Below are 24,902 nucleotides of genomic sequence, written 5' to 3'. Positions count from 1 at the left end.
GAAAATCGAGGTAGATGATGATCAATGTATCCATCGATCTTTCGTGGTTCCCCATGATTCCGACGCTACCCATTCAACGATTGAAGAATTGGAGCAAGTCGTACTAATCGAGCATTTGCCCCAACGAAAGTTATGCCTGGGGACGAGATTAACCCCCGAACTCAGGAAAAGGCTCATTAAATTTCTTATCGATAACATAGATTATTTTGCTTGGTCCCATTTAGGTATAACAGGATTCCCACCGGATATAACGACGCATCGGCTAAGCTTGGACCCGAGGTTCAAATCGGTGAAGCAAAAGAGAAGACCCCAGTTCGAGGTAAAACACGCATTCATAAAGGATGAGGTAACTAAACTTCTCAAAATAGGGTCCATTCGGGAGGTAAAATCTCCCGAATGGTTAGCCAATGTAGTTGTAGTCCCTGAAAAGGGGAACAAACTTAGAATGTACATAGATTATAAGAATTTGAACAAGGCATGTCCCAAAGATTCTTTTCCACTGCCCAACATCGATCTCATGATCGATGCCATGGTCGGCCACGACCGGCCACGAGGTCCTTACTTTTCTCGATGCCTATTCCGGGTATAATCAAATCCAAATAAACCCGGAAGACCAGGAAAAGACTTCATTTGTAACCAAGTATGGAACATATTGTTATAATGTAATGCCCTTCGGGCTAAAAAATGCAGGCGCTACTTATCAATGCTTAGTCAATAAGATATTTGAAGAACAAATAGGTAAATCAATGGAAGTTTATATTGATGACATGCTACTTACGTCCCTGCGCGCAGAGGACCATTTGGCTCATTTGCAGGAAACATTCGAGATTTTAAGGAAGTACAAAATGAAGCTCAACTCCGAGAAATGTGCTTTCTGGGTCAGTTCGGGTAAATTCCTCGGCTTCATGGTATCAAATCGAGGGATCGAGATCAACCCCGATAAAATCAAAGCCATCGCCATCGTAGACAGTGTAAAAGCCATGCAGAGGCTAACGGGGTGGATTGCCGCCTTAGGCCGATTTATTTCTCTCTACTCAAAGGTCGTCGGATCGAAGTCACAAATTTTTCTCTCTACTCAAAAAGAAAAATGATTTCGCTCGAACCCCGGAATTCCAACAGGCATTAGAGGAATTGAAGCTATACCTATCGAGCCCACCACTGCTTCATACTCCAAAAACTGACGAAAAGCTTTGCTTGTACTTGGCAGTATCGAAAATCGCGGTAAGTGGCGTCCTAGTTCGACAAGGTACGCAATTTCCCGTTTATTATGTGAGTCGAACCTTAGGAGAAGCAAGAACTAGATATCCACACTTAGAGAAATTAGCACTTGCACTGATAAGCGCCTCTAGAAAGTTAAGACCATACTTTCAATGTCACCCCATATGCGTATTCACAACGTACCCACTTCATACTATTTTGCGTAAACCCGAACTATCGGGCCGATTGGCCAAATGGGTCGTCGAACTTAGTGGGTATGATATCAAATATCAGCCCCGCACGGCCATTAAGTCTCAAATTTTAGCGGACTTCATGGCCGACTTCACGCCTACCCTCGTACCCGAAGTCGAAAAAGAACTCTTGTCGAAATCGGGTACATCGTCGGGGGTATGGATCCTTTTCACGGACGGGGCCTCAAACGTGAAGTGGTCCGAGCTAGGCACCGTTTTAAAGCCGCCTACGGGTAGCACTATTAGGCAATCTATCAAAACTATTAGATTGACTAACAACGAAACCGAGTATGAGGCCATGGTTGCAGGCCTCGAGTTAGCTAAAAGCTTGGGAGTGGAGGTCATCGAAGCCAAATGTGACTCTTTAATGGTGGTAAATCAAGTGAACTAAACATTCGAAGTTCGATATGATAGAATGCAAAGGTATTTGGACAAACTGCATGTCACTTTGCACCATTTCGAAGAATGGACTTTACAGCATGTACCTTGAGGACAAAACAGCGAGGTCGATGCACTTGCAAATTTGGGATCATCGGTCGACGAAGACGAAATCTACTCGAGTACTGTTATTCAACTCTCGAGATCCGTAATCGAAGAAGGTCATGCCGAGATAAATTCTACAAGCTTAACCTGGGATTGGAGGAATAAGTATATTGAATACTTGAAGAATTGAAAGCTCCCATCGGACCCTAAAAATTCGAGGGCTCTGCGAACCAAAGCCGCTCGATTCACATTAGCTGCAGATGGAACATTATACCGAAGAACATTCGATAGTCCATTGGCAGTATGTTTAGGTCCAGGAGACACCGACTACATCTTACGTGAGATTCACGAGGGTACTTGTGGAAATCACTCCAGAGCCGATTCATTAGTCCGAAAAATAATCAGGGCAGGGTATTATTGGATCGATATGGACAAAGATGCAAAGGAGTTTGTTCGAAAATGTGACAAATGTCAAAGGTTTGCGCCAATGATCCATCAGCCCCGGAGAGCAACTTCACTCAGTCCTATCCCCATGGCCATTCATGAAATGGGGAATGGATATCGTCGTCCCTCTGCCGTCTGCCCCAGGTAAAGCTAAATTCATTTTATTTATGACTGACTATTTCTCTAAATGGGTTGAAGCACAAGCATTCGTAAAAGTAAGAGAGAAAGAGGTTATAGACTTTATCTGGGATCATATCGTATGTCGATTCGGGATACCCGCTGAAATAGTGTGCGACAATGGAAAACAGTTCATCGGAAGCAAAGTGACGAAATTGATCGAAAACCACAAAATAAAAAGGATATTATCTATACCGTATCACCCTAGCGGGAACGGACAGTCCGAGTCAACAAACAAAACTATCATTCAAAACCTAAAGAAAAGGTTGAATGACACTAAGGGAAAATAGAGAGAAACCCTACCTGAAGTTCTTTGGGCATATCGAACAACATCAAAATCTAGTACGGGGGAAACCCCGTTCTCCTTAGTATATGACTCCGAAGCTTTGATTCCGATCGAAGTCGGGGAATCCAGCGCCAGGTTTCGATATACAACATAAGAGTCAAATGACGAAGCTATGAATACTAGCCTCGAATTATCGGATAAAAATGAGAAGCTGCTCTCGTCCGATTGGCCGCCCAAAAATAGCGAATCGAAAGATACTATAATCGAAGAACCAAGATTCTCCATTTTAAACCTGGGGACTTAGTGCTGAGAAAAGTCACCCTCAGCACCCGAAATCCAAACGAAGAAAAATTGGGGTCCGAACTAGGAAGGACCATATCAGGTTCTCAAAAACGTCGGAAAAGGATCCTACAAGCTCGGCATTATAAACGGCACACCCCTATCAAACAATTGGAATGTGTCGCACCTAAAACGATACTACTGCTAAGGTACGACCCTCCCATATTCATTTATATTTTGAAACTAACCCATGTAGGAGTCCGATTAGGAGAAATGATGGATCCTTCAGTACGAAGCCCTAGGTCTGAAAGCACGCGTTGTACTCTTTTTCCCGTAGACCAGTTTTTATCCCAAATGGATTTTTCGGCAAGGTTTTTAATGAGACAACCATTGATCGTGCTAACTTAAAAATAATTCGACAGTATCCGAGGCCTCTTTAAAATCGACCTCGAATACTGTGGGGGCATCATATATGAGGTTCGATGCAAGAAAGTTGCTTCACGACAACAGAGTTCCAATAGGAAAAATTGTAAGAGCTAAATGGTCAAAGCGAACCATGCTCATATAGTTGGCCCGAGCCCTGACACAAAACACGAATACATGTATAATGACTTATAAAGAAACCTTTCTTCTTCACCGATATCTTATATCCAAGGAAAATTCCTCTATGTTGACATTTATTATGCAAACAGGCTTAAGGGCCGACCATTACCCCTTAAATCGGGGACTGCCAACCGAAAATCAACAAGTTCAAGCAAGCACTCGCTCGAATACTAAGCCTATGGGCTACTCTTATTTTGAGTTCGAGAAATCACTCACTCAATCGTTAAGCTTACGGGCTACGTCACTTCGAGTTCGAAATAACTCACTCAAAGAATAAGCCTACTGGCTACTCTTATTTTGAGTTCGAGAAATCACTCACTCAATAATCAAAGCCTACGGGCTACATTACTTCGAGTTCGAAATCACTCACTCAAAAAATAAGCCTACGGGCTACTCTTATTTTGAGTTCGAGAAATCACTCACTCAATCATTAAGCCTACGGGCTACGTTACTTTGAGTTCGAAATCTCTCAGTCAAAAAATAAGCCTACGGGCTACTCTTATTTTGAGTTTGAGAAATCACTCACTCAATAATCAAAGCCTACGGGCTACATTACTTCGAGTTCGAAATCACTCACTCGAAAAATAAGCCTACAGGCTACTCTTATTTTGAGTTCGAGAAATCACTCACCCAATCATTAAGCCTACGGACTACGTCACTTCGAGTTCGAAATCTCTCACTCGAAAAATAAGCCTACGGGCTACTCTTATTTTGAGTTCAAGAAATCACTCACTCAATAATCAAAGCCTACGGGCTACATTACTTCGAGTTTGAAATCACTCACTCAAAAAATAAGCATACGGGCTACTCTTATTTTGAGTTCGAGAAATCACTCAATCAATAATCAAAGCCTACGGGCTACATTACTTCGAGTACGAAATCACTCACTCGAAAAATAACCCTACGGGCTACTCTTATTTTGAGTTCGAAAAATCACTCACTCAATAATCAAAGCCTACGGGCTACTCTTATTTTGAGTTCGAGAAATCACTCACTCAATCATTAAAGACTACGGGCTACATTACTTCGAGCTCAAGAGCACTCACTATAAAGGCTACAAAATCCGAATTCGATTAAATTACCTAAAGCCTTATAAAAACATTCATAAGGCATGAATGAAATGATAAATTCACAAGACAAAATAAAACAGAGGCAAGACAGGAAAAGAAAAGATATTTATATATATTTACATGATTGTTTACATGATAGTTCACAACATCCGAAATAGAAACTAAGGGACTAAATTTCTTGGTTAACCCCGGGGTCGGTCTTTTCTCACTCGGGTTCCTCCTCTCTCCCGGATCCGCTCTTGCTCCCATCATCGTCATCATCGTCATCGTCATCATCGGAAGCCAAGGCTTCAGCATCGGCTTCGAGCTCCTTAGCCCTTTTTATTTCTCCAGTGAGGTCAAAACCTCGAGCATGGATCTCCTCGAGGGTCTCCCTCCGAGATCGGCACTTAGTGAGTTCAGCAGCCCAATATGCTCGAGTGTCGGTGGTCTCGGCTGCCTCTCTTGCTTGTACCTGAGCTACTTCGGCATCAGCCCGATAAACGGCCACGAATGCATCCGCATCGGCCTTTGCCTTTTGGGCATCAGATTTGGCCGTAGCAAGTTCATAGGCCAACCGAGCCTCGAGCTCCTCTATTCTTCTTACTTGAGCAGAGCTTTTTTCCTTCATACTTTGAAGTTGATTCTCGGTCGATGACAGTTGGGCTCGAGCGACCTCTTTCTCTGCAGCGAAGCGATCCATGCCTCCCTTTCACTTCAAGGACTCCGCTTGTATCATATCGACCTCCTCCCGGAGTTTTCTGATCATCTCAATTTTTTGCTGCGAGACCAAAAATTTAGCCATCATTCCGGTTACGAGCCCATACGCTTGTAAAAGTATCGTTACCTGCTCAGACAAATCAACCTGATCTTGGCGAGCCTTGGCCAACTCGGCTCGGAGGTCTTTGATTTCTTCTCCCCTTTGCCCTATGAGGAGTTTAAGGGAGTTCTTCTCCTCCGTGACCCGTTGAAGATCAGTCTCTAACCGATGCTGCTCAGCCCAAGACCGAGAATATGTTTCTCGATGCACCACCACGATCTGTGAAGAAAGAAGAGAAGAAATTAGGAAAAAACATCAAAACATAAAAAGTGGTAATATCAACAGAAAGAGTTAAGAGCTTACCCGATTCAAAGCTAGCTACACTTCATAGAGAAAGCCCGACACATCACTAGGGCTAGCAGCGTCCTCGACCCCCGTAAACAAATCACGGAAAGGGTCATCCCCTTCATGAGACCGACTCATCTCTAGGGCCCCCAAAGCTTGGGCTTCTCGAATATCCCCTTCGGAAAAAGGCAGGGAGAGTGGGAGAATCTCTGATTACTATTTCCCCAAGCGACTTGCTCGGGGCGTTCTCTTCAGTTCGGAGAGCTTCAGGACCGGCCCCTTCCGATATACCCATTGTTTGTTGACTTCGGTAGGAAGCATCCTCGACCTCTAATGACTTGGGGACTTTGCATGAACCTCCCTCTAATCTCTCCTCGGTCCGAGGCAGAGCCTGGTGAATCATCATCGATTTAGCCGCCTTCGGGACATTAGTGCTTCTCTTCACTCGGGTTGCCAACGCGGACCCATTGTTTTCTTCTTCTCCTTCGTCTTCATTTCTTAGACGCAGAACCGATTCTACAGTCAAAGGAATGGTATCCTTCGGCTTACGAGCCGTCCTCTTTTTCAATTTTGGATCTTCGGGAACGGAGGCCCTTTTCCTCTTATGTTCTTTCATTGACTTTAGAGCAGAGGCCGAAGCCTCTTCCTCGGCGGACGGAGGCCTCAGAACCGCATCCTTGCCTACACCTACATACGGGAAAATTTATTAATGTATATGAGGGGCATCTCGTTCGAACTACTAAAAAATACGGGGAAGGGACTTACCATGATTCTTTGCTTCCCATCGGCCCTTTGATAAGTCACGCCATGAATGCTCGGCGTATGTAGAGGTCTAAACCAGAGCCCGTACCCAGCTCTTAAGATCGGGAACTGCGCCGGGCATCCAAGGGACTGCTGCATCACGAAGAGGGGGATATCGGTGAGAAAAGAAACGGAAAGGCAAAGCAATAAGAGATAACAACAAAATTACACTTAAGCTTCATGTTCCACTCTTCGAGAAATGGCATCTTTTCGATCGGAATCAGGTCCGAAGTCCTCACTCGAACGAACCTGTCCATCCAGCCTCGATCGTTGTCCTCATCTATGCTCGAGAATAGGGCCTTGGTAGCCCGACATTGAAGTTTTATTAACCCTCCTCGAAAAGGGTGAGGACGGTACAAACGGATTTGATGATTGAGGGTGAAAGGCATCCCCTCGATTTTGTTCACGAAGTATCGGATCAGGATAACAATCCGCCAAAATGAAGGATGGATCTGACCGAGGGTTATTAGGTATTTATGACAAAACTCTACGATACCGGGGTCGAGGGGGGCCTAACGTGAAAGAGTAAGTGTACACACTTAAAAACCCTTTCACGTAAGTAGTAATATCCTCTTCGGAAGACAGTATTACCACTTCTTTTTTTCCCCAGTTACAATCGTTTTTTATCTACTCGATGTACCCCCGGGTCATCGAACAAATATATCTCGATACAGGTTCATATCGGCCGGGAACCGACGAGCCTTTATCAAGTTTGAAATCGGAGGTTAGAACACATGCCTCCGGAACGCATTCCTCAGGCCGAGGATCCACCGATTGGGAAGAAGAAGCCTTTTCTTTTTGGGGGACGGTTTTTGATGTCTTCACCATTTTTGGATTCAAAGAAGGTGACAAAGATTTGGTGGTTTTGAAGAAAAGTTTTGCAGAAAAGAATCACAGATCTGCGGAGTAAACTCAAAAGAGGCGAAAAGAAATTTAGAAAATTTGGAAGATTGAAGACGTAAAAACGATAAATGGTGAAAGGAAGAACTATTTATAGATTGAAGCAATGGCGGTTCAATATCAGCGGTGGCCGACCACCGTCTGACATGCATTAAATGCCTTGATAAGCTAAACCGACGGACAGTTATAACGCGCGTCACGGTCGGGCTCAATGCAAATGTCAGCATATATCCAATCGATCCATTGAGAAATCATATCGTTTCTCACTACATCTTTCCCGAGAAACGAGGGGACTATTTGTATACGATCGAAATAGATTTCGGCCTTCGTACTATCGATCGGGGTCAAAATATAATGGATCGAAGAAATTCTTTGTAATATCGAGATAGGACCCGAAGAAGACACGAATGAGCTTCAATTTTCGTGGACTGATCAAGCACCGAGTTCGAAGTCATCATCGAGCTCGGGCCCAGATCAAACTGTGTTTAGATGTTATGAAATCGAGCTTGAGGGCAAAAGCCAGCCGATATCGAGCCCAGACCCCGAGTCAGCACCGAGCTCAAGTCCGTATCGAGCTCTAAAACAATACCGACCGATACCAAGTTCGATCAAGCTCGATCTCACAGACAAGAGCCGTTGCAACCACACTAAGGGAAGGAATCCCGGCAGGAATTAGGGAAAAGCTGATCTATCATGGGTTTTCCACTATGTATTTTTAATTATATTTAAAGTAGGATCCTCCGCTATAAAGAGCATAGCTATATTTCTGTAAAGGGGACAGAGCATTGTAACTAAAAACATCATACATTCCTATATTGAAGGGATATTCTTTTAAGCTTTATACATTGATTCATCTTGCTCAATTCTAAAAGTTTTCTTTCCAACCTCGTTTATGTAGCGTTCTTTGTAATCCACAATTGATATTTCTATTTATCCCTACGATTTGTATTAAATTATACCACGTATTCTTAGAACTGTGTACAAATTCAACTCTATCCGTTTTTCGGGTAAACAAGATAATATAAAAAAATTGAAACATTTAATAATATTTATCTCTTGTAAAACAAAAAAGAACCAGGCATGTTAGGAGCAGGGCGGAGTTAGGTGGGCGGAAGGGGTTCAGCCGAACCCCTTCAACCGAAAATTATATTGTGTACATAAGGTCAATTTGTTTTCCATGCTGAATCCCCTTAGCTTTTTCGCGTATTTTTTTTTTTATTTTTTGAATCCCTTTGGTAAAAATTCTGCTTTCGCCACTGGTCAGAGAGATGTTGAATCTCATTCAAGTCTCATTGTCTCTTCCCTCGGAAAAACTTATCTGATCATGTAAAGCCTAGCTAGTCGATAACGGTTGGAAATCTTGTGATCTTTAACATAATTTTCTTCGGCCAAAAACCATTATATGCTGGAAATTTTACTTCTCTATGAACAAGTTATACAAGGACTTTAAAGGTTGGGAAATGCATCCCAAACGGCCTATCTATTCACATGCTGCAAAATATCACTCTCTTTTCTTGTGGATCACCACAGTGAAATTCTGCGGTTTCCTCTTCAAAATATTTCACTGTAATGAGGTTTAAAATATGTTGTTTAATGCTTGAAATAAACAACAGCATAATAAAATGCTGTTAGATAGATAATTTAGTAGTCTCTAGTAAAACATTATTGTACAGCAAACCACAAACTTGGACATTATTCTACATAAAGATTTTAGTTTTTTCTGAAGGAATATAATGATGTTCACTGCTGCTTAGCGACATGGCGCCAGGTCACTCTTCACAGTCTTAAAAGATCAAGACCAGACTTATTTAGTGGCCTGGAGAAAAACTCAGTGATGTAATCAATTACAAGAAATTCTTTATATACTGCAGGTTTTTCGTCGGTTATAAGCTCTTTGATTGGACCATACATCTTTGGAGGTGTAAAAACACCAGTGAAGAAGCACGCCACTGAAATCCTTGGTCCTATCTGATTTGCTAAAACTCTATGATTCACACTTACAAACTTGTCATTTGATAGTATCTGTAACAAAATCACATTGAGATAAGTAATGAGTAATTTGTAAAAGATGAGGATAAACGAGACAAAAAGGTTGTGTTTTGTTGCAAACCTGAAGAAAGTCACCAATATTAACAACCAAACCTTGTTCAATCGGTTCAACATCGCCCCACTGGTTATTATGCACGACTTGAAGGCCACCGCTTTGATCTTGAAGCAGAATGGTAAGAAAATCAGGATCTGTGTGTTTATCGGTACCAATAGTTAGCTCCGGCTGTGGGCATGCCGGGTAGTAATGGCATACCAATGTTTGTCCCTTGGCACATTCCATGGCATTTAAGTGGTCCGGTTTTAGCCCAAGAGCTTCTGATAGTAAGCTAAGAAGAGTTTCTCCTAGTTTTCTGACATGATTCATGAACTCAAGGAATGCTTCCCTAGACATTGGGAAAAGATCAGAGATTACAAAGTTACAATTTTTGGTAAAGATTTAAGATATTCCTGTCTAATACATGTCAAACAATTTTACTCCCAAGACAGAAAATTTTCTGAATTCTGCTGAAAAAGACTCCTAAAAGGAATAAATCTCCTTAATATGCTTTATCCTTTTCTTGACGATCTCTACTTCTCACAAGAACAACAACAATATCCATAATGTAGTCTTTCAGAGAGTTTTGTTTAGGGGAAGAATTTATTCTCTCAATAAGTTTTTTTCTTTTTATATTAGTAGATTGATGTAGGTCAACTTACTAATCCACTTTAAATGAGAGTGTCTCTTCTGATATATTTGTTTTATGCCTGATTTATCGTTATCAAAGATGTCTTTGTTGGCTTCCGCATGCACCATGTTATTTCGATCCCAACAATTTCAACTTGAAATGAACATACACCACTGACCACTAAGGCAGTGATCTCTAATCAATCAACCTGAAGATTTAGTTCAAGAACTTCAACCATCATACCAAAGACTTAAATACCCTGCATATATCAAACAGGACAGATAAAGAATTCTTGCAATTCAAGTGTATTAGAATAGATTAGTTAGTTACCTGCAAGCTGTCGGTATTTCTTCAGGTTCAATATGACCAGTAACTATCATAGAAATGTTCAATGTATCCCTCCAGTTTGCTGTCTTTGAATTGTATAGATGAAGATCAGTCTCATATCTAACTCTTCTTGTTGTTCGATCACGCGAATAGTACTCTTTCTTTAGTTCAACATCTTGTTCATGAAATTTACGAGTCCCATCAATCATTCCTTCCAAAACACTCGAAGGAATACCATGATTTATCAGTTGGAAAAATCCCCACTTCTCTGACGCTTCCCTTATTTCATCAACAACTTTTTTACGTCGATCTTCGACTTCTATACCACTGAGATCCACCACTGGAACTTTTAGAGTTGATTTGCACAAATTCAACTCCTCAGCAAGTTCATCACATGGCCTAATAAAAATTCTTGGAATTTCCACAATTCCAGCATCAACTAGTCCCTTAACGCCAGCTTTTGTATCATCGAAAGCCTTTAAATCGTTCAATCGATCATAATCTATTGTCAGTTCAGCTTGAGACTCTTCAGTGCTGGACATATTTTGTTCTTAATTTCAAGTAGGCTAAGTTTCTTGAGCAAATAAGTTAGATAGTGCTCATAAATTCAATTGTCCTTTCGTGAATCAACATTCAAAAGAGACATATATCTTTTTTAATTACTTAATTTGAAGTAACAATGGAGGGGTTTGGATCATATCCAATAAGAGATTTCTCCATTTCCTCCAATTCTACTCCAAATGAGTTACACGTTAAATATTTAAATATACCAGATTCATCTAGTTAACCAATTGATATTAACTACTGTTACTATTTTCTCACCACGATAAAACAAAATAAAAGCAAACACATTTCACCCTAAGACACTCAACAAGAAAAAGAGAACAAAATCCAAATGATTTCATATATGTTATGAACATGCCCTTTACCAATTGTACTATTGGGCTGGTATTTGGGCCAATTGTTAATTTTTTGGTTCTCTTTTGTTTTCCTTCGTCTGCAAAGTATGGATTTTAATTTTATTTTTGCATGCAGTGCAGACTGCTCCATGTTAATTCTCAGCCAGATTTGTCTGCCTTTTTTCTGATTCCCATATATAGGATACCTTGAACTTCAGTTCCGGAGATAGAGGGTATTTGGCTAAGCTTATAAGCTGGTCAAACTAGCTTATAAGCATTTTTCGGTTTATCTATGCATTTGGTAAAGTTAAAAGTTCTTATAAGCCAAAAGCCATAAGCTGGTCACCCCCAGCTTATGGATTTTTAGCTTATAAGCACTTTACGTTTGATCAAAATTTTTACTATTTTATCCCTAAAATATTCTTTTTCAAAACAAAACTCCTACATCGATACTCATTGCCTCACGTGTTTTTTCAACCTAAACCCCACGTCTCTTCAAGCCTGCAATTCTCGTTGACTATTTGAGGTAAGCAAATTCTCTGTTCCTTTGCATATTTGTATCTATGTGATTTTGTATTAATCTTTGAACTGTACGTAATAAACGAGGGCATATCAAATTTTTGGTGTATTGGTTTCAAAGTGTTGTGGTGATGAAGATAATGTTTCTCTTCGAATATATTATCCTATTCAGGTTTTTTTTTTTTACTGAGAAACTTTTGTCAATTTATTAATTATTATAATTTATGATTATATGCTTATCATAAAATAAATTATATTTATCATAAAAATTATCTTATTTAATTACAGTTGTATTTAAAATAAAATAATAAATAGAATATTTTGTATTTGAATCGATTTGGAATCTAAAATTTTGAAGAAATTACGCCCTTATAAGTATAAACAGTTCTAAGGTTATTCAAGTCATTTTAACAGAAAAAGAGCTTATCAGCATTTTTTTATCAAATACTGCAGCAGTTTATTATCAATTTTAGCACTTGTATCCAAACACGTAACTCCTTATTTATTAAATTAATTTCAGCACTTAAAAATGCTTTTCAGTAGCTAATGCTTATCCGCTACTTCAAATCAGCCAATCCAAACGGGCTCATAATTGTTCTTAGATTCAAGAAAGCTAATTTAATTTTCTTTAGCAGATTATAAGATAGTTAAGATCCACGTACAGCGCAAACTGCAATTGTCCAGGACAATTTGTCCTTTTTGTGAAAAAGCAATTTTCTAGTCTCAAGTTTAAGACGGTACAATTGTCTCTCTTCACTTATTCTTTTAACACAAAGACGGACCCAGGATTTGAGCACGATCGAGGCACCATTATATACTAATTACTAGCGATACAATTTGGTATAGAACTCTTTGAAAACTTATTGATTATGATGGCTTATCATCCAAGTACAAACAAAATGAAGTTCTAAACAAAGAGAAAGCACCGGAGAGAGACTTTTTCTCAAAATGAGTGCTACCGGAAGGGAAGGTGTTTGGTTTAAGCATGTTTCAAACCTTAAAGTTTCTAATTTTTTCTTAAATAAATAAGGGTCAGTGATCAAAAGGTATTCAAACTTCAAAAATTATCAAAAACTTACTAAAGAAATCAAGATTAAGGGTGTGTTATTAATCAAAGAACTGAAGAAAAATCTGTAACTCTAGTTGTCATTACCGAGTCTGAGTTGACAAACCTATGCTACTTTGTCAAAGTAATTATTGAAGAGGGTTGTGACAGAAAGATTTGTATTTTTCTATTGTGTAGCGATTGATGGGAGAAACAGTGTATTCATTTATTTTTATTCAGCTCTAAAAAGATCAGTCATTTCGCCGGCTACAGTGACCTCGCCGGTGAAGGAGGCTTTCTTAGTTTTCTTTTATATGTTTTATAAAAATATTAGTTCCATTATTTCTTATCTAACTTTTTGTAAATCTTATAATATCAAAATTTCCGTATTCAACTTTGCTTTCCAGAAAAACCAGAATCTTATAAAAGTTGTGGATTCAAAATAAAAGCTGTGAAATTCGTAAACGGCCTCTAGCTAAAACCTCGTAAGCTGTGGATTCGAAATTCCAAAAATCAGATCTGAAACCGTTTGGATTCGAAATTGTTTCTGCTGTGGATTCGAAATAATTTCTGCTGCATTCGAAAGCTGTGGATTCGAAATAATTTCTGCTGCATCGCTTGGATTTTCATTGTTTGATTAGCCTAGCGGCAGTGGCGGTGACGGCTAAGACAATTTTCCGGCGAACCTGGGGCAAAGCGGTCGGAAACTTCCAAAATAAAGTTGTTGTGGACAATACCTTTCTCGGCATTCGGGGTGACTTCAAGTTCTATTGTTCTTGCATTGAATTTACTATTCTGCTCGCGGGAGTTGGTACCTCCCGTTTTCCAGTTTTCCTTTGTTGTGTGAGTTAAATTGCTGGCATCTTACCTCGTACTAGTTTATTTACCGTATTAGTGTGCCTGTTGTTGCAACTTGTATTCTTCTGGTTTGGTCTGTTGCCTTGTGTGATAGTGATTCCCCTTACTCTGCCGTAGGTATAGTGGCTGTGGTCTGGGATGGTCGAGTGAAGTCATGTCCTTGGGAGGAACGGGGGGGTGGGACGGGAGGTAGGGTAGGGTTTAGGTGGTAGGGCGGGAGGCAAGGGAGGTAAAGGGAAAAAGGGTGTCTGTAGGTTGAGAATTGGGTCATGGAACGTAGGTACACTGACGGGTAAATCTATAGAGTTGGTGAAAATCCTAAAGAAGAGGATGGTCAATATAACGTGTGTCCAGGAGACAAGGTGGGTAGGGTCGAGGGCGAGGGACGTGGAAGGGTATAAACTTTGGTACTCAGGAGTCCAGAAAGGTAAGAATGGAGTGAGCATCTTGGTGGATAGGGAACTTAGAGAGTCTGTAGTTGAGGTTAGACGAGTGAATGATAGATTGATGATTATTAAGTTGGTGGTTGGAGAGTGCATCCTAAACATCGTTAGCGCCTACGCGCCGCATGTGGGCCTAGATGAGGAGGTTAAACGACGCTTCTGGGAAGGGTTAGATGAGATTGTGCGCCAGGTTCCGCCTGCTGAGAAGCTATTCATAGGAAGGGATTTCAATGGGCATATTGGGTCGACCGCAGGTGGTTATGGCGAGGTGCATAGAGGCTTCGATTTTGGGGAGAGGAATGGATGAGGTACATCGTTGTTGGACTTCGCTAAGGCTTTTGGGTTGGTAATTGCGAACTCTAGCTTTCGGAAGAGGGATGGGCATTTGGTTACTTTTCAAAATGCGGTGGCGAAGACCCAGATTGACTATCTCCTCCTCAGGAGGTGTGACAGAGGGTTGTGCAAGGATTGCAAGGTGATTCCGGGTGAGATACTCGCGACGCAGCATAGGCTCTTGGTGATGGACGTTGGTATTATGTTAAAGAGGAGAAAAAGGTCTACTCAAGGAAGACCGAGAATCAGGTGGGGAGCCTTGACTAAGGATAAAGCCCAAGCGTTGGAGGGGCGGTTGTCGGCTATGGGAGCTTGGAGGAGCAGTGGTGACGCGAGTACTATGTGGTCATCAACAGCAGACTGTATTAGGGAGGCTGCGAGAGAGGTGTTAGGGGTTTTGACGGGCATCTCTGGTGGGCACAAAGGAGACTGGTGGTGGAATGAATTAGTCCAAGGTAAAGTGGAAGCAAAGAAGGCGACGTACCTGAAGTTAGTGGGAAACATAGGTGAGGAGGAGAGGCGAGAGTGCATGGAGAGGTATAAGGCAGCTAGGGAGGAGGCTAAGCTGGCGGTCACAGAGGCTAAGACAGCAGCTTATGGTCGTATGTACGAGGAATTGGGGAAAAAGGTGGGGAGAAGAAGTTATTCTGACTGGCCAAGTTGAGGGAGAGAAAGGCTCGGGATTTGGACCAAGTGAGATGCATCAAGGACGAAGATGGTAGAGTATTGACGGAAGATGCCCAGATTAAGAGGAGATGACAGACTTACTTTCATAAACTTCTTAATGAAGAAGAGGATCAGGATATTGTGCTAGACGAATTGGAGCATTCCGAGAGTCACCGTGACTTTGGGTACTGCCGGCGAATCGAGGTTGAGGAGGTCGTGGGAGCTATGCATGAGATGAGCAGGGGCAGAGCGACCGGGCCAGACGAGATTCCGGTGGAATTTTGGAAGTGTGTGGGGATAGAAGATTTGGAGTGGTTGACTAGGTTGTTTAATATTATTTTTAAGGGGAAGAGGATGCCGGATGAGTGGAGGTGGAGTACGGTGGTTCCATTGTATAAGAACAAAGGTGATATCCAGAGTTATAACAATTATAGGGGTATCAAATTACTGAGTCATACCATGAAAGTGTGGGAGAGGGTGGTTGAAGCGAGGGTGAGGATGACAGTGTCTGTATCCGACAACCAGTTCGGGTTCATGTCGGGTCGTTCAACTACAGAAGCTATATACCTTGTTAGAAGGTTGGTGGAACTATACAGAGAGAGGAAAAAGAATCTGCACATGGTGTTTATTGACCTAGAGAAAGCATATGACAAGGTCCCTAGAGAAATTCTCTGGAGATGCCTGGAGGCAAAAGGTGTGTCGGTTCCCTACATTATGGCGATTAAGGACATGTATGATGGGGCTAAGACTCGGGTTAGGACAGTAGGAGGTGACTCTGAGCATTTTCCGATTGTAATGGGGTTACACCAAGGATCTGCGCTTAGTCCGTTCTTATTCTCCTTGGTGATGGACGCGTTAACACACCATATTCAAAGGGATGTGCCATGGTGCATGCTATTCGCTGATGACATAGTTCTGATTGATGAGTCGCGAGCCGGTGTTAACGAGAGGCTAGAGGTTTGGAGACAGGCTCTTGAGTCTAAGGGTTTCAAGCTAAGCAGGGCGAAGACGCAATACCTGGAGTGTAAGTTCAGCGCTGAGCCAGGGGAAGTGGGCGTGGATGTGAGGCTTGATTCACAGGTCATCCCGAGTAGAGGCAGCTTCAAGTACCTTGGCTCGATTATCCAGGGGGGAGGGGAGATCGACGAGGATGTCACACACCGTATTGGGGTAGGATGGATGAAGTAGAGATTAGCATCTGGAGTCCTGTGTGACAAGAGAGTGCCACCGATACTCAAAGGTAAGTTTTATAAAGCGGTGGTTAGACCGACCATGATGTTTGGGGCTGAGTGTTGGCGCGTTAAGTACTCACATATCCAGAAGATGAAAGTAGCAGAAATAAGGATGTGCGGGCACACTAGGATAGATAAGATTAGGAATGATGATATTCGGGAGAAGGTGCATGTGGCTCTTATTGATGACAAGTTGCGGGAAGCGAGGCATAGATGGTTCGGACATATTCAGAGGAGAAGCCCAGATGCTCCGGTTCGGAAGTGTGAGTAGCTGGTTGTGGAGGGCACAAGAAGAGGTAGAGGGCGGCCTAACAAGTATTGGGGAGAGGTGATCAGGCAGGATATGGCGAAGCTCCAGATTTCCGAGGACATGACACTTGATAGGAAGATGTGGAGGTCGAGTATTAGGGTTGTAGATTAGGAGGTAGTTGAGTCGTGCCTTACTTCGTACCATTGTGGGACTAGCCATGTATGGGTTTTTGGCTAAGATAGCTAGTGGCAATGTTGTGGCTTACTACTTCGCTTTTCAGTGCATGCCCTATTTACTAGCTATCGCTTTTGCTTTGCATCTTTCTTCTAGATTTCATGGTGTTCCTATTTTTCATATGATTGTTGTGGTGATACTAATATTTACTAATATTATCTCTCTTTGCTTTGCATCTTTCTTCTGGATTTCATGGTGGTCCTATTTATCATATGATTGTTGTTGTGATACTAATATTGTCCCCTTTTTGTCCTTTTTGTTTTTAGCAGAGGGTCTTTCGGAAATAACCTCTCTACTCCTTCGGGGTAGGGGTAAGGTCTGCGTACACACTACCCTCCCCAAACCCCATTAGTGGAATTTTACTGAGTTGTTGTATTGTGTAGCGATAAGTTACAACTTGAGGCTTTTAAATTTAAGGGAGGGCTTTAAAAAAGAATAAAATTAGCTAAGTTGACTATTATGTATTAGTACTAAACTATAATAATTGAGTTAAAAAAAAGATAAAGTAAAAATAAAGCCAGTTTGCTACTAAGTATAAAATATGTTTGAATTCAAAGAAGTAAAATAGAAAGGAGGTGAGAAAAAGTTGAAGAAGGGTCTCGAACCCATGAAAGAGGAATTTAAAGTGATAAATATAAACAGTTCTTCCGCCCACTTTTTCTGTTATGAGGGCACATATAAAATATTTGAGGGGGCCCGAAAACATATTTATATATATATATATATTAGTTTTTGTGGAGGTTAAAAGGATCCCTAACCCCTCAAACCACAACGTAGGTCCGTCTCTTCTTGAACATTATTATCACCTCAAGTGTTATCCTCGAGCAAATCTAACGCAAGCGAATAGGGCAGCTCAATAAACGTAATGGCCTAAAGAAAAACTTCAATAAGTGGCCTTAAGCTTTTTGTTAGAAAGAGAAAACAAAAACAAAAAAAAACTTCATATATTATTTCATTTGAAGACTATTTTTCAAGTTTTTTATATGCAAAATTATTAATAATTTTTTACAATCAATTTCATCTAATATGTTCTGTAATTTTAATATATCTAATCCATTTAAACTCTCTTGAGATATACTTTCTAATTTAGAATTTTTAATTTATCTCTTGTTAAAAATTTATCAAAGACTCTTTTTGGGATTGTATTAAAGTTTTAACATTTTTTGAGTTATGGATAACCGAATTCTTTCTCAATTTATTGTTTAGAGAGTAATTCCCAAAAAGACTATTCTTTTCTCAATTTATGATCAACGGTTCAATCTTTCTTTTCTTTTTTACTATAAAAAATTATACTTTCTCATTTAAAATATTAAATATTTTTTAAAAACAAAATAAGATATACACTTTGGGGCCCAAAAAATTTGGGAGCATAAACAGCTCCTTTACCAACTTCACCCTTGGGCCGGCACTCCATGCGAATTGGCCGGCCAATTCTCTCTCTTCACTGATTAATTCTTTAACATTAATATATTAACTCAATTATTGTTCTTGATCTATTCATAATTAAACAGGAAAAGAAAACTCTATTATTGTACTAATCGTGAAATTAAATATGTTGGGAAAAATAATATCCCGCCCAAGAATAATATTTACGGTAAATAACAATAACACAAGAGAGTAACAACGGCACTAAATCTTTTAATGGAGTAAAATACAATACCTGAACAGAGCAATATAATACCACTATAATATTACAACTTGATAGTATCAAGAGACTACTACAACTTCAAAAGAAATAAATACTCTTTATTTTAAACACTTCACTACAATATTACTTTCACTCAATATTTATCTCACATATATCGTAATTACTCTCTCTACCATTTTATCTTCTTCTTTGTTTTTTTATTTCTTTTTATTTAGATTGGTCCCACAATATATGCATTCGTCTGACATATTTTTCCATCTATAAATGTGGAGAGAAAGTATAACCTCCTCCAACAAGGAATATATAGAGAGAGATAATGAAGAAAAACAGAAATACATCAGTTGTAGGTTTGAGGCCATCTCCAACTCTCCCCATTTTTTCATAACGGGGACAACTTTTGCTATAAAGGAGCTTCAACCCTCCCTATTTTTGCCTCCAAAATGGGGATGAATAGTTTTCCTCCAAATATGGGGACACTATTCATCTCTCTCATTACTATTCATGTATATTTTATTATTATTTTTATTATTTAACTCTTTTAATTTATCTCTTTATATATACCTAATTATGTTTATGTAATATCTTTATAATATTAATTTTACATCTTAACTTTGGCGTATAATTTTGATAAATTAATTTTCGTGCATTTATTATTTTTATGTAAAATTATAAGTTAATTTATTATAAGTTATAATATTTAATATGAATTTTACCATTATGTAATATGTATTGAATTATCTTGTATCTCAATGATTTCACTTTTATTTGAATTATCCTTTAATATATATATATATATATATAATGTATAATATTTGCCTACAAATTATATTATTTAAAAATTTATGGCGTAAAATAATTTTATATTAAATTATATATGATGAATATGTAAAATAAAAAGATAGATTTTCTTTAATAGAAATAAGAAAATAAAATTTATATAAAGATAATAATATAATATTGAAAAGAGAAGAATATAAAATAGAATATTCTTTTTTGGAGTAAAAAATGAAGTAATGGTTGGAGTAACTTTCCTGCATTTTCGAGATTACTGTATTTTGAAGGAGAAAATGGAGGTAAGGGTTGAAGACGGCATAATAATGCTAGTACTAGTGATGGCAGTTTGTTGCTACACTGGGAATGCAGAGTGCTCTAAGTATTGCACCGACAGCTGCTCATTATATGCAGTTTGCTGCTTTAACAACTGCTGCCCATCCTTGGCTGCAGAATCTCTCCTTAATGCTCTCCACCGCAATGTTTGAGCTAAGATATATAAATGCATCGATCAAATATATAACTCTTTTATGCATGTACCTAAATAAATCTGAAATAAATTGCACTATGTGTGTTTGCACATGTAATTTGTACCCTTCTATTCGTCATATATATTATATGTTGGAAAATTAATGATTGGACGTTATATATATTTGAAAAAAATGAAGATCAATCAGAACAAAAAGTTGTGTTTTGTTGTGAACCTGAAGAATGGTAAGAAAAACGTATGCGTAGCAGCATCTGTTGGATTTTGGGGCTTTTTCCTTTCCTATTGGGATAAAGAGGATTTCTCATAAACCACTAAAGTTTAAAGCCTAATAATTATAACTTGACTAATTACCATTAGTAGCTACTTTTCAATTGTTACAAACTTGTATAACTTGTATCCAAACACGTAACGAATATAGCCTGTGTCAAATGTATTCCTTCATGCAGCGAATATAACCTGTATCAATTGTATTCGTTCGCGCAATTGTATTCATTCATGCAAGGAATACAATATGTATCAACTGTAACCAAGGCGAAATACAAGGGTGTATACAAAAAATACAAGTTGTATCGACTGTATGCAAGGGTATATACAAAGGATACAATTTGTATCTATCATATTTGTTCGCGCAACGAATTTAACTAAGGTGAAATACAGAATTTGAACTCAAGGCCTTCGCTAGCGAAGCAAGCGGTCCAACTGAGCTACGAGAGCTTGTTGCTCTCTTGTTTCAGTTCAAAACAATTAAATCTCTTATTTCATGGATTTGCTATAAAATTCAAATATAAATGGCCGTAAATTTGCTGAAAATATAGCTACGAATAGTAAATACAGTGTAAATGTTGATGTGTTGCGTAACATCAAGATACATAACGAAAACGAACAATACATGAGATTGTATTCATGACATTGATCCTACTCATTTGAAGATAAAAACAGGAATAACAAAGATGCTCTTAGCTAATCCAGAAGTCATTGATAAAATATTTTGTTAGAGCAAATCACAAACTATTCGAAATTTCCCTGTAAAACAAAAATCATATATGTTCTGAAGTACTATACTGATGTTTTTTGCTGCTTGGCAAACTAACGCTTAGTCTCTCTTTACAGTCTGAAAAGGTCAAGAGTAGACTTACCAAGTGGCCTGGACATAAACTTAGCCATATAATCACTTACTGTAAATTCTTTATAAAGAGGGGGATTTTCTTCTGATATGAGCTCTTTGATTGGACTATAGATCTTTGGAGTTGCAGAAACACCAGTGAAAAAGCACGCCACTGACATCCTCGGTCCTACATTATTCGCTATAACTCTATGATTCACGCTCACAAACTTGTCATTTGATAAAATCTGTTACAAAATCATATCGAAATAAGTGAGACGATTTTGCTTAATCTAAGATAAAAGAGACCACAATGTTGTGTATCAATAGAAGGGGAGCCTTGGCATAACTGATAAAGTTTCTGCCATGTGACCAGGAGGTCACGAGTTCGAGCCGTGAAAACAGCCTCTTGCAGAAATGCAAGGTAAGGCTGTGTATAATAGATCCTTGTGGTTCGGCCTTTCCCCGGACCCTGCACATAGCGGGAGCTTAGTGCACCGGGCTGCCCTTTAATGTTGTGTATCAATAACAAACCTGAAGACTCTCGCCAATATTAACAGCCAAGCCTTGTGAAATTGGCTCAACATTGATCCATTGGTTATCGTGCAGGACTTGAAGACCACCGATTTGATCTTGAAGAAGAATGGTAAGGAAAGCAGTATCTGTATGTTTAGAAGCACCAAGAGTTAGCTCTGGCTGTGGACATGCCGGGTAGTAATGGCATGCCAATGTTTTCCCTTTCGCGCATTCCATGGTTTTCAAGTGGTCTGATTTTAGCCCGAGTGCTTCAGATAGTATGCTGAATAGAGTTTCTCCTAACCTTGTGATATGATTTATATACTCAATAGATGTGCTCCTGGAATTAGGAAAAGATTCGAGATCACCAAAGTAACAAAAATGTTATAAAATTTAAGATGTAATCTAGCCTAACATGTCAAATAATCGTGCCATTTACTAAAGGACAGACGAATTCTGTAAGATGGAGTACTATTCCCTATATTCAAAAATTTCAGTATGCAGTATCAGTAATATCAGATACTAAATGAGGGCACGTCTATTGGAAAATATCTAAAAGTAAATCATAGGTTGCCCTGGTTTTGTTTTGCCATGTCCTCAATACGAACAACCAGCTCGTTCCAGACCAACCTTCACAGCATAAGCCCCATCTACGAACCCAATATTTTCAGATGCTGAGTACAGATATAAATGTAAAATTCACACAGAATTAACTAGAGTGTTGGGATCAAGCCCTGAGAATGGAGTCGCATTTGGTAGGCCCCTTCTACGAATCCAATATTTTCGATGCGAAGTACAAATATAAATGTAAAATTCTCACAGAATTAACAGAGTGTTGGGATAAGCCTTGGGAATAGAATAGTCTTTGGTAGGGAGCGCTTTATCCCGAAAAAAATAAAAATCCGGATTTGCGGCCCCAACGAGGGCACTAGAGACCGGGTGTGAAACCAAAAAAAACTACAAGAAATAAACATTGACCGCTGTCTATCACCATACCGGTGATCATAGGGGTTACGACTTCATCAACCAAGGAATTAAAAAGATATAGAGATACTTACCTGCAAACTGCTGGTATTTCTTCAGGTTCAATATTACTAGAAACTAGCATAGAAATGTTCAATGTATCCCTCCAGTTTGCTGTCTTTGATTGGTAAAGATCGTAATTGCTCTCATATCTAACTCTTCTCGTATGATCACGCGTATAGTACTCTTTCTTTAACTCAACATCTTGTTCATGAAATTTACAAATCCCATCAATCATTCCTTCCAAAACACTTGAAGGAACACCATGATTTATCAGTTGGAAAAATCCCCATTTTTCTGATGCTTCTCTTATTTCATCAACAATCTTCTTACGTCGATCTTCAACTTCTATGCCACTGAGATCTACCACTGGAATCTTTAGAGTTGACTTACACTGATTTAACTCTTCAACAAGTTCTTGAGTAGGCCTAATGAACATTCTTGGTATGTTCAAAATTCCAGAATCAACTACTCCCTTAACACCAGCTTTTGTATCATCGAAATCGTTTATCTCCTTCAATCGATCATAATCCATTGTCAGTTCAGCTTGTGAATCTTCAGTGCCAGACATATTTTTCTGTAGTTTCAAGAAGGTTAAGTTTCTCGAGCAGATAAGTTAGTCAAAGTCAAACTAGTACTCATAAATATAATGGTTCTTTGTGGATCTATAGTCAAAAGAAACACATTATTTTAATTAGTTTGAAGTTAAGACAGTGCAATCTCGAGTAGAGCTTTTTGTTGAGAAAAATAATAATCTCCGCCAGAAATAATATTCATGTCAAATAATAATAAAACAAGAGAGTAACAACAATATCAACTTTTTTAATGAGGTAAAATATAATATCCGAGCGGGATAATATAATCACTATAATATTACAACTTAGTAGTGTCAAGAGACTACTACAAATTTTGAAAGAAATAACATTCTTTATCTAAAAACACATCACTACAATATTATTTACACTCACTATTTATCTCATAGACTACAATATGTGGAATACTTTCTCTAACTTTTATTGTTTCTCTCTTATTTTGGTGTAATTGAAATGAAGAATGGAGGTCGCTATTTATAGTAAGAGATGTCATCCAACTACTACAAAGAAAATGATTTGTTGTTGATTTAGTCCTATAATTTTTCAACAAAGTTAGGCACCTCCAATTTTTTTTTCCAACAAAGTTGTCAACAAAGTTAGGCACATATCTCATTTTTTTCTTCAACAAAGTTAGGCACCTCTCATCCCATTTTTCTTCATTTCTTTTTTGTTTTTTTTCAATATGAACCCCACACTTTTGTCCTAGAATACCATAAAACAAGTTGAGTGGGATGAACCAATATATATACAAAAAAATAAATATATTTTTCGTTTATTATTTTGAGAGTGACTATGCATGGTCATTTTCCTCCCAAAAAGTAAAATAACATAAGTTAGTTTTGCTACACATATATAAAAGAAAAAGAAACACATAATAATGGACAAAATTGTCCATTTTAGGTTACAATATAGTTTCGTCACACTAAAATATAAGAAAAGGTAGGTTTGTGTAATATTTGAAACCATTGGGTAGAGATATCTACCAACAAAAACCTCAGGGGATTGTGAAACTTTTCCTTAAAAATTACTACTAAATGATTAAAAGCTGTAGACTTGTGCTGTACAATCACATGCACATTGAATTCTTGTTAATTAAAGGAAATTTTACCTCCTGTAGCAAAGGTATACACCATATTTATTATAAACTAAAATTATTTTAAAATATTATTTTTTATAACTATCTTTTATATTTTATACTAGCAAAATAAATATTTTATGGTATATACTACCATTGAGGCATGAAATAAGCTATTTATATTTTTCCGCTCTCTTAGACAGCTGGACATACCTATTTTTAAGGGATTGTCGTTACTGTATTTATGAATACATGGCGCGAATACATGTGAATACATGCGCTTACAGCTGGACTGCCCTGATTTTAGGCGCTTTTTGCTGCTGTATTCATGAATACAGCAACGCGAATACATGTGAATACATGCGCGTACAGCTGGTCTGCCCTGATTTTAGGTGCTTTTTGCTGTTGTATTCATGAATACATGGCGCGAATACATGTGAATACATGCGCGTACAGCTGGACTGCCCTGATTTTAGGTGCTTTTTACTATTGTATTCATGAATACAGCAACACGAATACATGCGCATACAACTGGACTGCCCTGATTTTAAGCGCTTTTTGCTGTTGTGTTAATGAATACAGCAACGCG

The 24,902-nt window shown here is 38.9% G+C and overlaps 3 protein-coding genes across 3 annotated transcripts; all 3 read right to left on the bottom strand.

Moving 5' to 3' along the window:
* Nucleotides 1-4,995: 4,995 nt before the first annotated feature.
* LOC138898419 (uncharacterized) lies at nucleotides 4,996-5,472 on the bottom strand. The gene has a single exon (XM_070184485.1). It carries the CDS (start codon nucleotides 5,470-5,472, stop codon nucleotides 4,996-4,998), a length of 477 nt encoding a protein of 158 aa, XP_070040586.1.
* A 3,706-nt stretch (nucleotides 5,473-9,178) lies between these two features.
* Nucleotides 9,179-11,431, bottom strand: LOC104116926 (deacetoxyvindoline 4-hydroxylase-like). The gene is made up of 3 exons (XM_009627891.3): nucleotides 10,620-11,431; nucleotides 9,686-10,007; nucleotides 9,179-9,597 (listed from the first exon to the last, which is right to left on the bottom strand). The coding sequence occupies exons 1-3, from the start codon at nucleotides 11,156-11,158 to the stop codon at nucleotides 9,352-9,354; spliced, it is 1,107 nt and encodes a 368-aa protein (XP_009626186.1). The 5' UTR covers nucleotides 11,159-11,431; the 3' UTR covers nucleotides 9,179-9,351.
* Nucleotides 11,432-20,833: 9,402 nt separating this feature from the next.
* On the bottom strand, nucleotides 20,834-23,374 carry LOC104103984 (deacetoxyvindoline 4-hydroxylase-like). The gene is made up of 3 exons (XM_009611956.4): nucleotides 22,681-23,374; nucleotides 21,641-21,962; nucleotides 20,834-21,354 (listed from the first exon to the last, which is right to left on the bottom strand). Exons 1-3 carry the CDS (start codon nucleotides 23,214-23,216, stop codon nucleotides 21,109-21,111), a joined length of 1,104 nt encoding a protein of 367 aa, XP_009610251.1. The 5' UTR covers nucleotides 23,217-23,374; the 3' UTR covers nucleotides 20,834-21,108.
* Nucleotides 23,375-24,902: the final 1,528 nt, after the last annotated feature.

This window comes from Nicotiana tomentosiformis, chromosome 9 (assembly GCF_000390325.3).
Source record: "Nicotiana tomentosiformis chromosome 9, ASM39032v3, whole genome shotgun sequence".
In the NCBI taxonomy this organism is placed as follows: Eukaryota; Viridiplantae; Streptophyta; class Magnoliopsida; order Solanales; family Solanaceae; genus Nicotiana; species Nicotiana tomentosiformis.
Note: the sequence above shows the minus strand (reverse complement) of the source record. Positions and strands in the feature narration are given on the sequence as shown.